This window comes from Carassius carassius, chromosome 1 (assembly GCF_963082965.1).
Source record: "Carassius carassius chromosome 1, fCarCar2.1, whole genome shotgun sequence".
Classification (NCBI taxonomy): Eukaryota; Metazoa; Chordata; class Actinopteri; order Cypriniformes; family Cyprinidae; genus Carassius; species Carassius carassius.
The window spans coordinates 16,351,931-16,370,289 of NC_081755.1; the positions used below are offsets into that span (position 1 = coordinate 16,351,931).

The 18,359-nt window shown below is 37.0% G+C and overlaps 1 protein-coding gene and 1 non-coding gene across 2 annotated transcripts in view; one reads left to right on the forward strand and one right to left on the reverse strand.

Annotated features, from left to right (window-relative positions):
* Positions 1–254: 254 nt before the first annotated feature.
* The window catches only part of LOC132104442 (E3 ubiquitin-protein ligase rnf213-alpha-like), a 133,107-nt gene continuing 115,002 nt past the window's right edge, over positions 255–18,359 (reverse strand). Inside the window, exons 66-70 of the mRNA XM_059510283.1 lie at positions 18,197–18,274; positions 17,815–18,012; positions 14,413–14,502; positions 14,144–14,322; positions 255–828 (exon numbers count right to left, since the gene is read on the reverse strand). Coding sequence (XP_059366266.1) covers positions 675–828; positions 14,144–14,322; positions 14,413–14,502; positions 17,815–18,012; positions 18,197–18,274 — 699 coding nt within the window. The 3' untranslated portion in view covers positions 255–674. The remainder of the gene's footprint in view (positions 829–14,143; positions 14,323–14,412; positions 14,503–17,814; positions 18,013–18,196; positions 18,275–18,359) is intronic.
* Positions 7,475–7,687, forward strand: LOC132154047 (small nucleolar RNA U3). The gene has a single exon (XR_009437055.1). It is a non-coding gene; the product is annotated as a small nucleolar RNA U3 (small nucleolar RNA).

Below are 18,359 nucleotides of genomic sequence, written 5' to 3' on the forward strand. Positions count from 1 at the left end.
TGAAATCCATGTTAGTCACAGAAAAAGTAAACATCACAGCATTTTCCAGCACACATGATGATCACAGAAACATTGTTTTTAGTATAGTATAGCACAGAAAAAAAATGCAATAGAATATGAGGTTAGAAATCCCTAAAAAGCTGTAAAAGATATATATTTGTATTTTTATGGAACACCTATGTTATATATAAAAAAAAGAAAAAAGAAAAAAAACATTAACCAAAAAAAAAACATACTATCAAAAACTTGCTCATGATGTGGAGTGTATATTTCAACAATCAACAGTTCACGTTCTTAAATGAGTGTGTATGTATCTTAAAGTAACAAGTAAGCAAATAAGGAAGGGATGGTTAAGCAAATGTTGGCAACACCCAAACAAAACAGAGAAAAATTTACAGAAGAAAAGTTACACGTATGATTGTTTTGAACTTTGTCATAAGTTGCACTGTACTTGCTAATTATCAAAGATATTACTTTGACAGATTGAACCTTAATATTACATTACAAAGTTCTTTATATAAGGGAGCAAATATACAGCATAAGGTGCACAAAAGGCATGGTTTTCACAAATTTATACTGATGACTTTTTTACTGATGTCATTTGTAAATAATTTCTAAGCTTTCTCTGATATGAGAGTGACTGGATAAGACAACAAAAGTACATAATACAGAATCTATCTTTGGTTTCTTTCTTGTCTGAGAAGAACAGAGAACTTCCATGTGTCTGTGTACTGTGAGAGCAGGATCTCTTCTGGGAAGAACTCATCAACCTCAGGAGGAATGTCCAGATCTTTTCGCTCCATGTAGGACATAACCGTGTCTTTAAGGCTGTAAGACAGAAAGAATTTAGTGAGTTATAATAGATTTACATATGTTCACCAGGGGCTTTAGAGTGCACATCACAAAAATCTTACAAGGCATCCACAGATTCTGATCTGCAGATTGCTGTAGAATACAAAACCCAATTTAATTAACTTTGATTATCTTGAGTTATAGTATTTTTAGTGTAATACTTTTTGCAACCACAATTTTATAGATTTTTTTTGTAAACTGCATACAAATTTGTGGACAGTGAAAGAAGAGTTATTATCTTTTTGGTTAATAACTACATACATAAAAACATACATTCATACACACATATATATATATATATATATATATATATATATATATATATATATATACACACACACAATATATAGTCAGTATAGGGGGAAGACGGGCCTAGCGGGGGAAGTCACGGCCTAGTGGCTAGTCTCAGGCAAGCAATACCATGACTTAGGTGCCCCTGAACAAGGCATTAACACCCAACTGCTCCCCGGGCGCTGCAGCATAAATGGTGTGTGTGTGTTCACTGCTGTGTGTGCACTTTGGATGGGTTAAATGCAGAGCAAGATTTCGGAGTACGGGTCACCATACTTTGCTGTATGTCACACATCACACTCACTGGCCATTTTATTAGTTACAACTTGCTAGTTTCCTTCAGAACTACCTTAATTCTTCATGGCATAGATTGAATAAGGTGTTGGTAACATTCCTCAGAGACTTTAGTCCATATTGTCATGATAGATTCACGCAGTTGCTGCAGATTTTGTCAGCTGCACATCCGTGATGCGAATTTACAGTTCCACCACATCCCAAAGCGGTTCTATTGGATTGAGATCTGGTGACTTTGAAGAAAATTTGAGTAAAGTGAACTCATTGTCATTTTCAAGAAACCAATCTGAGATGATTTGAGCTTTGTAACTGGTGCATTATCTGTAATTAGCATCCATGCTTTCATGTTCTTTACACCAAATTCTAACCCTACCATCTGAATGTCTTAGGAGAAATAAAGACCCATCAGACCAGGTCAAAGTTTTTCCAATCTTTTATTGTCCAAAATTGGTGAGCATGTGTCAACTGTAGCCTCCTTTTCCTGTTCTTAGCTGATAGGAGCGGTACCCGGTGTGGTCTTCTGCTGCTGTAGCACATCAACCTGCTTTCAACCTGGGTTCAACCTGCTCTGTGTTCAGAGTTGGTATTGTGCATTCCTTGGCTGTAAAGATTGGTTACATCTTGTAACCAGACGATGTAACCAAACCCACCAATTCACTATCTCAACAAATTAGAATATGTTAAGATGCCAATCTGCTAATCAACTCAAAACACCTGCAAAGGTTTCCTGAGCCTTCAAAATGGTTACTCAGTATTTCACTAGTACAAGGCTACACAATCATGGGGAAGACTGCTGATCTGACAGTTGTCCAGAAGACAATGAAGCTGGCTGTTCACAGAGTGCCGTATCCAAGCATGTTAACAAAGTTTAATGAAGGAAAAGGTGTGGAAGAAAAAGATGCAGATCCAACAAAGACAACTGCATCCTTATGAGGATTGTCAAGCAAAATCGATTCAAGAATTTGAGTGAACTTTACAAGGAATGGACTGAGGCTGGGGTAACGGGCATACAGACATGACAAGGAATTTGGCTTCAGTTATTGTGGCTCTTGTTATGCCACTCCTGAACCACAGACAATGTCAGAGGTGTCTTTCCTGAGCTAAGGAGAAGAAGAGCTGGACTGTTGCCAAGTGGTCCAAAGTAGGGGTGCACCGAAATTTCGGCCGCCGAAAATTTTCGGGCGAAATGGTATTATCGGTTTCGGGCCGAAATAAAAAAAACAGCCGAAAACGTAAACCGAAAATGAATGTCACCCGCCCCTCCCATCCGTGCGCAAGCGCTTAGGTTTCACTCACGGTCAAGCTGTTATCCCGCGTCTGCCTATCAAACATTAAGCATGTCAAAGGGCTGTCACAATCAAAAAAAGCTTGTCACAAAAGCTGCACAATCGATCTGACCAACCAACACAAGTTTCGAAAACGAAAACAGGGAATCGATTTTAACGGCCTTCTCTCGGAGCGCGTCCAGCTCGTCACTATACGCTCGCAGCGAACGCGCGTCACACAGCAACTGCAGGTTCTGACACACACACACACACACACACACACACACACACACAGAGCCTATTAGTTCATAATATCAATGTAGCCTTCAGTAATGTTTTTCATTGATGTTATGGCAGTCCACATTGCTGACTTGTGCGCGTCTCAAGCGCCCTCTTTACGTTCGCCCTAATGCCTGTTTAGTTGTTGGTGGATTTGCCTATATTTGGCGTTGAAAAACGGATCAACGCCAAATATAGGCAATTTACTAACGATTCAATGAACTCTTTGCCTATGTCTCAAAAATCGAAACAGGATTTTTTTTTCCACAAAAGTGACAGCCCTATACGAGAGGACACCAAAGTTGCAATATGTAACATTTGTTCTGCAAAAATCTCCAAAATTTTGGATTTTTTTGCACAATTTTTAAAAAACTATTTTATTTGATGGAACATAAAACTTGAAGAATAATTATTATTTATATTTATTGTAAAAAATATTTTATGTTTTGTTATGTAACTGTAAATAAAAGTTTGATTATTATATTGTGATTTTTCAATTCAGATCCATTAAATCCAAGCAATATATATATACGTTTTTAAAAGAAGCCATTTTCGGCTTCGGTTTCGGTTTTTTGGTTCAAGTGCATCCTAAATTTTCGGTTTCGGTTTCGGCGCAGAATTTTCATTTCGGTGCATCACTAGTCCAAAGTCCTCTTTTCAGATGAGAGCAAGTTTTGTATTTCATTTGGAAAACAAGGTCCTAGAGTCTGGAGGAAGGGTGGAGAAGCTCATAGCCCAAGTTGCTATAAGTCCAGTGTTAAGTTTCAACAGTCTGTGGTAATGTTGGGTGCAATGTCATCTGCTGGTGGTGGTCCATTTTGTTTTTGGAAAACCAAAGTCACTGCACCCGTTTACCAAGACATTTTGGAGCACTTCATGCTTCCTTCTTCTGATCAGCTTTTTGAAGATACTGATTTCATTTTCCAGAAGGATTTAGCACCTGCCCACACTGCCAAAAGCACCAAAAGTTGGTTAAATGATCATGGTGTTGGTGTGCTTGACAGGCCATCAAACTCACCAGAGCTGAACCCCATAAAGAATCTATGGGCTATTGTCAAGAGGAAAATGAGAAAGAAGAGACCAAAAAATGCAGATTAGCTGAAGGCCACTGTCAAAAATACCTGAGATTCCATACCACCTCAGCAGGTCCACAAACTGTAATAATAAAAAAAAGTAATTAAAAGAAAGAGCAGCCCCTACCAAGTATTGAGTACATGTACAGTAAATGAACATACTTTCCAGAAGTCCAACAACATTGGCGGGTTTTTGTTAAATGTGAGCCAAAATCATCACAATTAAAAGAACCAAAGACTTAAACTACTTCAGTCTAAATAAATTCAATGCACTAGTTATTTAATACACTGAAATAAAATAACTTTTCCACGACATTCTAATTTATTTAAGATGCACCTGTATGTATATATGCTCACAATTCAATAATGCATATACAGTGGGTAAAATAAGTATTGGACACAAAACCAGTCAGAAATTAATTTTAGTTTGACAAGCCTTCAGTACAAAAAACAAAAAAACAGCCAATGCTATAACTTGCAGTTATATAGTTATCAGTAAGTGAGTCAAATGTTTATTCAGTAACTGTTCTGATGAATTCAGTGAGTTTATTACATATTCATCAGACTGATTCCAACCCATAATGTGATTGAAAAGAAATCAATGAAGGAAGGTGTCCATTCAAAATGGCGGTTCCACCGCGGCACGTACTACCGTGCCATTTGCAGCTTTTGACCGCTGAGTGGCGTTTAAACCACAAGTTACATTTTTGCAAATAGACGTCAGTTTTGCCTGTATTGATGTATTACATTTGACGGCTGCAGTCAGGGAAAATGAAAGAAAAACACTGTACTTAAAATATTTAATTAAATTAATATTTCATATTCACAGATGAAAGTTTGGTACTTATGAAGTTATGTGCATTTCTTAGAACGAATTCAAGCAGGATAAATGTCAAGCCTGTGCCTGACCCTGTGCATATATTTTCTCTAAGCTACATGGTATTAAGTCATATTTTAGATTTTACACATTTAATAGGTGTGCAGTATTATTTATATTATATGAATTATGTGTTATATTATTCGAAAGAAATTGTGGTTTACTTTGCATCGAAACATTAAAAGTGGTAGCCTATTTTAGTGAGCTAGCCTACATGGATTAATATGCAAAATGCCAATATTCTCATATATTAGGCCTATATTTTAATTTATATTTTAAAATTCCTTTAATAAACCAACATTCATTTTTGTTATTCGTTACCTGTCCTTTATTTTGACCTTCTTGGGAAAAATATATTTGTCTGTACACCGATTAAGAAATTGCTGCATGTTGATTAATTATTTCCTTTATTTTAGTAAAATGTGAGGCACTGTATAATTTCTTTCCCATTATTTAGGCCTAATTAGCCTAAAACAAGAAATGAATAAATATAACCTACATGATTTAGCTAAATCTTTAAAACTCTAAAGAATGGATGGATTAATAAAACGTCCTCACGATTAAACTCAAGTTCTCTCATTATAATCAACAAAATGCACACAATGTAAAAAAGAGCTTCATTAACTGACAACTTAAGTGATTTTAAAGGGAGCTTTCTTCACTTGCTTTTAGGGCTTGGTGATCTGGCCTAAAAAAAAATATCCCAGATTAAAAAAAAAAAAATCTGATTCACGAAATCGATTTTTTTTGCCCTCCTATTTAAAATCTATTTAAATGACAAAGACATTTTTCAAAACAAGTTTTATATTCTTTATCATTCATTTACCAGTCAAATTTATAACTGAGACAAGATTATTAAAAAACAACAACAACAACAACAACAAAAAAAAAACAGTAACATTATAACCTTAATCCTATAAAGACCTTTATTTATTTATTTTTTAATACTGCGTTACTTTTAATTAATGCGTTAAGTGCTGATTAAAAACTGATTAAAACTTGCAACTCCGCAGTGAGTCAGTGTCATGGACGGAGGAAAGAGCAAGTGTCAATATATTTTCTAGTCTATATTTCCATCTCGTTATGCCGTTATTTTTTTTTTCTTATATAAATTATTTGTAAACAGAGCAGACACTGTCTGTGTCTACACTAGACAGTTGTGCCACGTCCCGCTGTGCTAAAAGTATGTCTAAACTTTATGACATCACAATACAGTGTCAAATCATCTGAATGCACTGTCAGAACATTTCGTCATAAGTAGAATGAGGCATCAGTTTACTGATGGGGATAAAAAATGGGGATAAAAGCTATAGCTAAATATGTTTAACGTGAATTCTTGCTGAATATGCAGTTATATTATGGGCTATTGGCATGAATTGTACTCGTGATGGAGTGCCCTTGGAGCGAGTGAAAACCACGACGCTCAGACTCTTAAAAGAATCTGCTCTTAGCTCCAGTAAGAATAACACCTCTCTGCTCATACTCTGCTCTGTAATGTCTCTGTATCAGACACTTGGGGGAGGGTTGAGCCCACTCAGAACTACGGGAGCCTGAGTGGAGCGTTGGTGGATGTTAAAAAGAAAACTGATTTTCATTCAAACAAACCGATGTAAATTACATATTCAAGTTAATCGATAAAATCGATTTATCGCCCTGCCCTAATTGCTTTCATATAATATAAGTAAAAATAAAAAAAATTGCAACCGCATTTAAATGGAGGTGTGTAAAATGTCAGAGTGCAAGATTTGCACGCCGCATGTGATTTATTGCAGCATTTATTTTCTTAATTGTTTTATCTTCATTACAAATCTTGGTTTTATTTTGGATAATTGCATATAAAAAATAATTTACGTTGTAATGCATATGCAAAATGCGAATTAATATTCATATTCAAGTGTTTGTGCAAAAATTACTAATGCACATTAATGACAGTGAGGCACCCTCTTGATCACTTGAATTTTTTCCTGATAATGAATTTACTTAAAATTGTGGTGTCTCACATACATGAAAAATATATCTACAGAAAGCTTGAAATGTCTTTTAAATAAAAACTAAAGCATTATTTAATCGGTGAAGGTTGCATTTCTCTCTAAAGGCATGTGGAGAGAGTCAGCACTGTGAATTTCATCTTGCAGCTCACAAGAACACATTTGTTTATTAATAAATAATTTAAATGTCTCCTTTTTCACAATTATAAGGCTACTTCTGCCTGTGCTTTGTGGCAAACAATGCATGTGCTTGAGCATGGGATATATTAAGACTTGATTATGTAAATTTATTTAAACCTCTGATTAGTTGAATAATGACAAATGAACGACTAGTAACTAGAAAAATCTTACGTGGGGGCAGACCTATCAATACCCTCTAGACATCTGTTAAAGTTTTTAAAGCATTTTATACACGTTTGCATAAATTCTTCTTTCAGAACTGTCTGGAATGGAGAGATGCCTTAACACTGATTATTTCTCTAAAACACAAAAATGAAAACTGAAATAAAAATGATATTTTATGTTTTGAGAATGGCCAACCCTTGTCTGCAGATACAGACTATACTTTCAGGGATCATTTCTATAGTTACTAACTAGGAAATGTGTTTCGAAAGAGTTTTGTCTTCCTAACCACGATGATGAGCGAGAATGCGCTTCTCTAAGCGTGAATCGGATAGTGAACTGTGATATATTCACAGTGAGCTACCATTGATGAACGATCATGATTCTTTTCGAATCAATGAGGAAAAAGTGCATGATCCAAGTAGGGGCAGCTGTGGCCTAATGCTCTCTAGCTGGACTAGCTACCGTGCTGGCAGGAGTTGTAGGTGGGAGGGAGTGAATGAACAGTGCTCTCTTCCACCCTCAATACCCATGGCTGAAGTGCCCTTGAGCAAGGCACTCTGAACCCCCAGTTGCTCCCCGGGCACTGGATCTATAGCTACCTACTGCTCCGGGTGTGTGTTCACTTCTCACTGCTGTGTGTGTGCACTTAGGTGGGTTAAATGCAGAGCACCAATTCCAAGTATGGGCTACCATACTTGGAAAATGTCACGACTTTAACTTTTCACTTTCATTGTTGCTTCTGGTTTGTGAATTGTAAATAAACAAAAAAAAATTATGTCTCCAAAAACTCAAAAATGTTTTCTGTTACGTCTGTATTTCCTGTTATAAATCTAAAACAGCCTGTAAAACATGTTCATAGACGGATACTTTACTGAAGTATGGATTCTGTTTGGGATCTAGAAAAACAAAGAGATGGTTCAGTATATAAGTTATGAATAGACTACATTCTGTGTGAATTAATATTTTATAGTCTAAAAAATGTGACCCGTCACGGACACAATTCGGCAGCACAACTTTCAAGCAAAATGAGAAACAAGCGGTTTTTTTTTTCAAAATTGGTGATATTCGTTTTTTTTGCAGAATCTATTAGTTGAGATCACGAAGATGCCTCTCTGTGTTTGAGATAGCCGTATTGGTATATTTAAAAGCGTACATTTTGAGGTTGAATTTGGCTTGTTTTTCAGATATTCTAGCACGCAGTAGGGGCGTGTCATTGTCTGTGTGAATTTTCCTTACTGGATAAGCCGTCTTTTGTTTCTTTTGTTATTGCCCCCACCCTCCAAGGGACGTGTGGCTACTTATTATGCAGCACTCTGGCGGGCAAGCCGGATGCTTATGAACAAGCGATCACTGATTCTGAAGACGATCTGAGCGACGATGAAATAATAATAAGACTGAATAATATCCCTAATCTACAACTGAGCGAAGATGAAGACGTAGAATGTATCTTTCTTCAAAGTCCTAAAACCAAAATGACGAGTCCTATCTAAACCTGCTAAGCAATTTTGAAGCATTTTGAAGCGTCACTGAAGCACTGTGGGCAAAGACACAGAAGGTAACTGAAACAATGTGGTTTAAGTCAAGGTGATCATTAGGGATCCAAGCACATTGGTTTGTGTAGATGATGCAGTTACACAATGGACTTTTCAAGTAAATTATGAGTCCTTATGTGAGTACTATTATATGCACAGCATGAAAATAGATAACTAATATAGTGTTTCTTCTTCACTTATTCAGTAATGCGTGATAATTTGAGAAATATGTAGTGAATACTATTAAAATAAGATAAAAAGTAATGGTATTTAGGAGATTATAGTTTTTGCATAATTACTATATTTGGCTTTATTAGTTTATGAAAAAAAGAATGAATGTATATGCATTTTTTATTTATGCACTTAAATGAAACATTTTCAAGTCTTTGAACAGATCTTGAAGTATTTGCTATTCTATGGTGCCATCGTGTGGACAACATTAGCATTGTAGCCTTCATTTCTGAATGTTATGACAGGAGCTAATATATTTTGAATGATTACAAATATTTAATGATTAGTTTACTGATAATATACCCATATAAAAATGGAATTTATGCTTTAAGAGTTTAATTTTCCACTTAAATTTTTAAGCAGTGTTGAATGATTACTACGCGAGTTGCTAAATTTGTTTTTGTTTTTACAATTATAATACAAACTATAGAATGATGAAAAAAGTACTACAGTTATTGTTTTCATAATATTTACTATTGACAATTGTTATTTTGTATTGTAATGAAGAAGGGTTTTTTTTCTATAGGTTAAGCACCTTTTCGTAAATCCGTAAAATAAATATATTTTTTTTTTTAGGATTTACATTTTAAAAAGTAGCCTACTTCAACCATTTTAAGCAGCTTGAACAAAACCTGTTAATATTTATTACAGACCACTGTAACTGTCTATAATCTAAAAAAAAGTTTATTATGAAAATAAAAGTGTGTACACCAGTTAAATTGTACAATAAAGAAATTGCTAATATAGTATAATAGAGCATGTTTTAGGTTTTTCGGTGTTTAGATGCTGGACAAATCAAATGTAAAATAACATGTCATCACGCATACACGCATAAAAAGACGAATGATTTTCTGTTTTTCATAGATTAAAATTTAAGACAGAAAGCAGCTGGTAAATGCAGTCGCTTTAATATTCAAATCCAGTATCATGATCCACTCCATGATCCATGATTCTCAACAGTTTATGTTCACGTGGCTGTTTATATTCGACAATTTATATTTGTTTATATTCGCCAAGCTATTATGTATTTTGAACTAATCTTTTATGTGATTTGTCCATTCTTGCTCTGATATTCTGCCCTTAGACAGTCTCGCGCTGTCAAATGGTCTTTCATTTTCACACTTAAACAGCTCACAAACACCTGAATTTAGCTCTTTTTAAGTCAAGTCAAGTCAAGTAACAGCACATGTGCCTTGGTGAGTAAAATTCTTTTGAGCTTGCTCCAGAAATTGCAGAAACAATTAACATATAACCATACAGACTTTAACAGGTGAAAATGTGCAATATGCACATACATATAGTCAGTACACATAGTGTTCTATTAGACATACATACAGTTAACACTACACATTAAACACAATATGTACATACATACAGTTAGCACTACACAGTATACACTATACACAGAATGTACACGTTTTACATTATGAAAACATATATACGGAACTGGATATAGAAATATTATGGATGTGCATTGGATGGTATCCAGCGTTAACGGGTAGGGTATTATATTAATGCAGTGTGTATGTATAGTCCAGTGTTGAACTGTTGGAGTTAAAGTGCAGTGTGTGGCATACCATATTGTGGGAGTATGCTGTAGGGTGTATTAGTTCTGACTGTTCATCAGGCTGATAGCTTGAGGGAAAAAGACTATGGTGTTAAATGCTGAGCTGTAGTCCACAAACAGCATTCTTGCATAGGCTTTCTTATTTTCCAGGTGGCAGAGAGCAGTGTGTAGGGTGAAAGCAATAGCATCGTCTGTAGAACGGTTGCTTCGATATGAAAATTGTAGCGGGTCCAATGAGGCAGGCAGCACAGAGCAGATTTAGTCTCTGACGAGTCTCTCAAAACACTTACTGAAGATGGGTGTGAGAGCAACAGGCCTCCAGTCATTTAAGCATGTGATTTTGTTTTTCTTTGGTATGGGCACAATGGTAGATTTTTTGAAGTATGAGGGAACCACAGACAGATAGAGGGAGAGGTTGAAAATGTCTGTGAAAACACCGGCTAGTTGGAATGCGCATGCTCGGAGTACGTGGCCTGGGATGCCATCGGAACCCACAGCCTTATGGATATTTACCCGTCTGAAGGATCAGGTCACATCCGTGACAGAGACGGAGAGTACACTCACATCTTCTGCAGCAGCCACTGCAGGGAGCGCTCTCTGTGTGGGCGGCGTTGAAACGAGCATAAAAGAGCATAAAAGTTATTTAGCTCATCTGGTAGAGAGGCGGTGATGTTAACAGAAGCTGGTTTATTCCCTTTAAAGTCTGTGATGTTATTTATGCCCTGCCACATGCGTCTGGCATCGTTGGTGTTGAATTGTTCTTCAACTTTGTTTTTATATTGTCTTTTTGTGGTTTTGATGGATTTTCTGAGATCGTAACTGGCTTGTTTGCGATCATCAGCGTTGCCGTATTTAAAAGCGTATGTCCGCGCTGACAAGGCAAGGTTTTTGGTTGGGGTAGATGCGGATTGTTTTTGTCGGCACTACATCTTCTACACACTTCCTGATGAAACACGTTACAGTTTCTGAGTATGCCTCTATGTTGCATAAGACGCTGCCCGGAACATGTCCCAGTTCACATGATCAAAACAGTCCTGTAGTATAGCGTCTGATTGGTCTGACCAGCATTGAATTGTCCTGAGGGCGGGTGCTTCCCATTTCATTTTCTGCCTATAAGCAGGCAGCAGCAGAATGGAAGAGTGATCCAATTTGCTGAAAGATGGGTGGGGGAGAGATTTGTATGCATCTCTAAAAAAATATTTTGGCACTCTCGTTCTGAAGTTGGCTTTGTTAAAGTCCCCCGTAACAATAAACGCTGGATCTGGGTATGCAGTTTCCTGCTCACTTATATTCAAATACAGTTCCTTGAGTGCATGGTCTGTGTTGGCTTGAGGAGGAATGTAAACAGCTGTGATTATGACCGCTGTGAATTCTCTTGGTATCCAGAATAGTCAACACAGAAGCATTTGAAATTCCAGATCAGGGGAGCTGAAGGATTTAATAGAGTGTAGGTTCCTCTCAACACACCACGAGTTTTTGATAAAAAAAAACAAACGCCCCCAACTCTGCTTTTCCCTGTGCGCTATTTCGTTCTGTCAGAGCGGTGCACAGAGTACCCCGTAAGCTCGATGGCTGAGTCTGGAAACTAGTAATGCAGCAGTCCCTTATTTCTCATTGGTATGAGATATTTGCCTGCAGTTCACAGAGTTTGTTGTCCAGTGACTGAACGTTAGCCAGCAAAATGGTTGGGAGAGGAGGTAGGAGGGGACGATGTCTGAGTCTGATAAAGACGCCGGCTCTCTTCCCACTTTTCCGGTGGCGTTTCCTCGGTCGCGCCCATGCAGCCTAGACAAAGGGCTCTGATGCGATGTCTGTAAACAAGGTGCCAGCGTTCAAGAACTCAAAGTCCGATTTGCGTTTCGCGATGTAGGAACCTATGCTTAGATGCGTGTGTCTGTCGTAGACAGTTATACAAACAACATCCAACATGTTGAACAACAAAAAAACAAGTAAAACAAACAAATAACGAAAAAATAACGAAAAAACATTCAAATCAAAATAGCCGACATCCTGTTGGTCATAGCTGATGACTGTGAATTAGAAAGTTGTCCGTCTTGATAAGAACAATATATGTACCGAGTTTGGTGTCTGTAACTAAAACTAACCCGCCCCTCTTTTGACAAAAGGTGGCGCTATAGAGTGCTATCTATCATTAATACAGATATGTGTTTTGAGTTTCATGTAATTCTGAGCATGTTATCTGCCTCAAAATCACCAGAACAGAATATTCCAGTTTGCCATGTTGCCATGGCAACACTATATTAGATATCAAGATCCCCATAACAAATTTACATGTTTTGTCATTATTCTGATTAAGTTTGAAGCAAATATAGTAAAAATAAGATGCTGAATTCAATGCATTTTGAAAATGACACTTCCTGCTGCCAGTTGGTGATGCTATAACTTTGACTCCTAATAGTAACATAAATGCAATCGATATCATACAACGAACAAACTGATGAAGTTTGATCAAACTCAGGTAATGTATGTGGATGTTATTAGACACTTCCTGCCTCGCCACGGCTAAACCTTTCGAGATATCAAAACTATCCTTGCAATTTAGCATCCCCAATGTATTGAGATCATGTTTACAGAGTTTTGTGGCAAACGGGTGGAGTTCCTCAGAGGAGTATATCAAATTCCAGAGCATGTGTTTTCCCCAAAACCATAAATAGCCAACTTCCTGTTGGGCGGAGCTTATGACATTCAGTGTGGAAGTTGTTTGGTTTGATGAGATCTATGTGTATCGAGTTTCATATCTATACGTGCAAGTATGATATATGGCCCTCAGTTTTCCAGGGGGCGCTGTAGAGCCCCTGTGCCACGCCAACCTGTGTGCCAATTTTCAAGACTTTTTAAGCATGTTAAGGGCCCCCAAAACCTTGGAAAAAAAAGAGAAGAATAAAGATAGAAAAAAATAAAAATAATCCTAAGGAAATCAATAGGGCTCTTCGCCCTTTGGGCTTGAGTAAGTAAACTGGAAGACAAGAACTTTAATTTTTTTTCGTTTTTTTAAAGATGTTACAATGTTATATCATAATTTTATGCTGTTTTACTTCCTCCTTTTATCTCATTTTACAATTACATTCATTTCCTAATCCGTCCTTTCACACCACCTGACGGTATTTACACGAACGATTTTAACACGCGACTGACCTGCATTTAACATGCCGTATTACCCATTTTGGTTGTCTACCTACTGTAATTTGTTTGTGAATCAGACTAAACTAGCATTATTTTTTTGTTTAAGTGCAGCTCATAAGGATAGTACAGCTAAAGGATGTGCAATATTCTTATTACATTAACAAACTGTGTAAATGTATTTATACTTGTGCTTCAGGAGAATCAGCATTGCACTAAACACTGGTACTGTAGTGATTACTACAGAAGCAATTCTCGCAAATGTTTAATTACCTATTAAACTGCCTAAATAATGAGCTAAAGCAAAAAGTTAAACCCCTCCAAAAACTTAACTGGTTGTGCATATTTGAAAAAAGCTAAATTTAGAAGAAAATTTGCAGTGCTTGTAATATTCCTATCAGGTCTCACCCCCAGCCAGGCCTAAAGGTGTCCGTTGCTTTTGGGTTCTTCAGGACCAAAAGCAGAAACTCATGCATTTCCAACAGGAAGGCATCAGCGCTGGACTTAGTGAAAAAACTTTGGAGTAGCTTCTTGTGTTTCTCCTGCAAAGGATTTCTGTACTCTTTGCTGATGCCCACAAATGGGTCCTGAAGAGCAGATGAACAGAGTTATTACCACAAACAAATTCACTAAAAGAACACAACAGAATACTATATTTACTGAGCTGAGTTTCTCACCCTGTTCAGATGTAGCATTGTCTCTGATTTCAGAGAGCTGAGCAGCTGCCACAGTGCCACACAGTGTTTCAGGCTGCACCTACTTAATGCCTGCACACACAATTATCACATACAAGTATCACACATTTCCAGTAAACAGATTAGGGATAGAGTCAGAGCAGTGAAATAGTGAGACTAAAAAGTCTATATTTCAGTGTGTGCTTCTTTTTATTTGTATGATAATTCGTAAGCAGGTATTATTTTTAGCATCTTGAGTCACAAACACTGTGTTTTTTAAGTTAAAAAGCACAGTGTTGAATGAATTAAATTAAGTTGAATTTAATACCACTGGACTGGACACTGGAAACGTCTCACAGAGATAATAATAGAAATAAAGACAGAAGAGGAAGGAGACTTCTTTATAGATCATTAGTCAGTAAGTCTGATGTGTGAGCAATCTAAAAAAGAGGTGGTCGTGAAGTAAGCTAGTGCTGCACGATATTGGGAAAAAATGACATTGCGATATTGTATTTTTCTGCGATATATATTGCGATATGAAATATAATAAATTTTTTTCTTATAAACAAAAATGGGGTGAGCACACTTACATTCTCATTTTAAATGATTTAAACATCGATACCATCGTGTCAATTAATTAATATGCGCGAGGGAGAGAGAGCAAGACAGCGCTCATGTTGTTTGAAGACGGTGACCGTGCGGCCGGGGCTCTCTCTCTCTCTCTCTCTCGCGCGCGCGCTCTCTCTCTCTCTCTCTCTCTCACACTTTCTCTCTCTCTCAAGCGAGCTCTCTCTGTCGCTCTCTCTCTCTCTCACACACGCTCTCTCTCTCTCTCATGCTCTCCCTCTCTCTCTCTCTCTCTGCCCTGTTAAACTGACAGGACTTAAAAACACATGCAAATGATAAAATTTCACTCTATGATGGTTAAGCTGTGCAATTAATCTGCGAATCAAATTTGTCAAGGGCCGGGGAGCAACTGTTCCGTACAGTTAATGAATAACGGATCAACTATGACAGTCTACATCGCACATCCTGCGATTTGACTATCGTGGATTCGTACATCAAGATATCGATGCTTAAAAGACACGTCGTGCAGCCCTAAAGTAAGCACAGGTGTTATTAAAATAAATTAGGCTAATACATTTAAGCAAAGCAGAGGGCGTAATCAAGATGTCACAATGATCCTTTATCCAAAGTTTTGGACAAAGCTTCGCAGAAAACACGGCCCAAATGTTGGGCTACATTTGACAGTGACATATGTCAGGACTGTTCTGTCAAAGTTAGATCATTGGTGCTCCAGCTGTGGCTCACTATTGGTGGTACTCAGGATACAATTAAACATAAAATAAAATCATTTAAACAAAATCCCTATAATTTTTGTTTGGCTTTATCAGAGCCATGCTAAACCTGCAGATTAAGCATTACACTAAGTCTATAACACTATGCCCATCACAAGCCATGTCAATGTTAGTCACAATGGTGGTACTTGGAAAGCCTAATATTTTCTGAGGGGGTATTCTGTGAAAAGTTTATGAACCACTGACAAATATTTAGTCAATTTGAGAGGTGGAGCAGGACCTGGTGGCCTGCCTGCTTGAGGCCTAAACTGGAGCTATTAATCCTGAATATCCATATTTAACAGGTAAGTTAGTCTACTCCAACCTCCATTTAATTAAATAAATGTTCTAATATTATAGCTACTATTACCGAAAATCAGCAGTAAGCTAAATAATAAAATGATCACAAATGCATGAAAATGTTCAAATACAAACAACTATGTAAGCATATAGGTCTACCAAACTGAATCGCACATGTACATCTCGGAGATGTATATTTAATGTCTGCATATACATATGCAAGCTGTATTTTTAAGAGTGCTTGTTCATCTGCAGTATGTCTCTAAGATGTTTCCTGTCAGATGTCAAATAGATATTTATTAGAATGCATGTAAAACTGCTTCTGAGACCTTTGTCAGAGTACACAGCAGATGATTCCCAGATCTTTAGCAGAAGTCTTACAGATGTAATTAATATATTACATCTGATAACATGTACTTTTATTACTGCCATTCATAATGTCTAAATATAACTTAATGAATACAAAAATATATAGGCTATATTAGGGAGTGGAAATGGCCTATAAGTACTTCTCTGCAGCCATCTACTAGTGGTCATTTAATATCTTTTTTATTTTATTTTAAATAAGCGTTTGCTTTCCTATATTATAAAACTTTTAGTTTTATACATTGGGGAAACCTTTTAAAGATTAACAAATATCGTCACATTAAAAATAACTTTCAAATTTGTTAATACTTAAAGAATTGAAGTGCTGGTAAAAGTTGTGTGAAGCATTTAAAATCACTCGAAAACATTAGACCATTTCTGCCACAAGTTGTCCCTGTAGTTTACTGTTAAATCCATGGTCAATGGTGGAGGTGTTTTTGAACACTGTTTTTCCTGGTTTCCACATTTATTCTGATATCAGCTTTAACAGAATTCATCGCTGAATTTGAATGCTTCTCACAAGATTTCACAGAGATGTTACTGATTCTGTGGTGAATTCGACTGCTTTTTTCAATGTATCTCCCAGCGCTGTGAATAACGGTGTCGTGTGACTTAGATCAGCGTGCGGCTGCAGCTCGAGCAGATAAACGGTCTGTGCAGCTCGAACTATTAGAGCGGATTCGTTCAGCTTTTGGTTTGTTTATCCAGTGTAGCTCTTGTAAATTGGTCCTATGAGAACGCAAGGCCTTTCTTCGACTGAATGAGCATTGCAATGATGTCATGGGACGCTTCTAAGCCCAGATTATGCGGATATTTTGTAACAATTATGAAAACTTCTGATATTTTGCGATAATTGGTCCAAAAACTTGCATTTCCCCATGTTTTAATTACTAAATGGAAGCGAGCTCGCAAACATGTTTGGCAGCAAGCCAGTCGGGTACCCAGCTTGTTTCAACGCTCGCGAACGAACACCCCACATGATATGGCTCAGGTCCAACTCTCAACATATAAATAAATCCACGCAAATTTTAGAAGAAAGGCCTGCACTTAACACAATTTTAAAATGTATCTAAAAAAATTGGGCTCAAAAATCTCGTCAGATGACGTTTATTACTTTTTACTACTTTTTAATGCCCTTAATTTAGGCAAATTTAATTTACTACCTTTTATTAACTTTTACAACCCGCGGGCATCCTGAAAGTTTAAATATCTAAAGGCCTCTTCTGTTCCACCTAGCAGTTTTTTAACACAAGAATGTGTGTTGAAACCCCCAAGAGAAACAAGTCTTATCATGACATTAAACCAGTCTAACTATACAGGGCTTCCTTTAGACCAGTGACAATAGCATCCTTGTAACACCACTGATTAAAAATAATAAATGCAGAATGTGCACATGACCAACCTTGAAGACATGTGGGGCCATGCGGTCAGTCATCTGTAGCACCTCCTTCAAATAAGTGCTCAGCTGCATGTGTGGCTCTCCCCCTGTCATAGCGAGGAAACCCAGGGCCAGTTCAACTGTGGACAGGGCCTCACATACGTCACTGTAGGACTGCAGCTCCTTCACGAGGTCGTACTGTGTCAGAGGCTGCAACGACTCCTTTGGATACACAATAATATAATGGCTTGTTATGTGGATTAAATGGATGCAATTAATTTTAAAAGTTGCATTTAAAAAATATTAATATTCATTAAGAGCATTTTGAGCATTGGACCTACATCTAACAATAACATAACCAATACAATGTTTAAACATCTATAATGTAATAAATAATATAACTTACTTGTTGAACTTTGCCCTTAACATCTTTAAATATGATCTCATAATTTCTGTCCTGTCTGTTCACCAGTGTCGGAATACCCTGAAACATGAAAAGACAAAAACACAAAACAAAACAAAAATAAATGCAATTTTGCTCATTTATCTACTCTACTGGTTGTCAATCC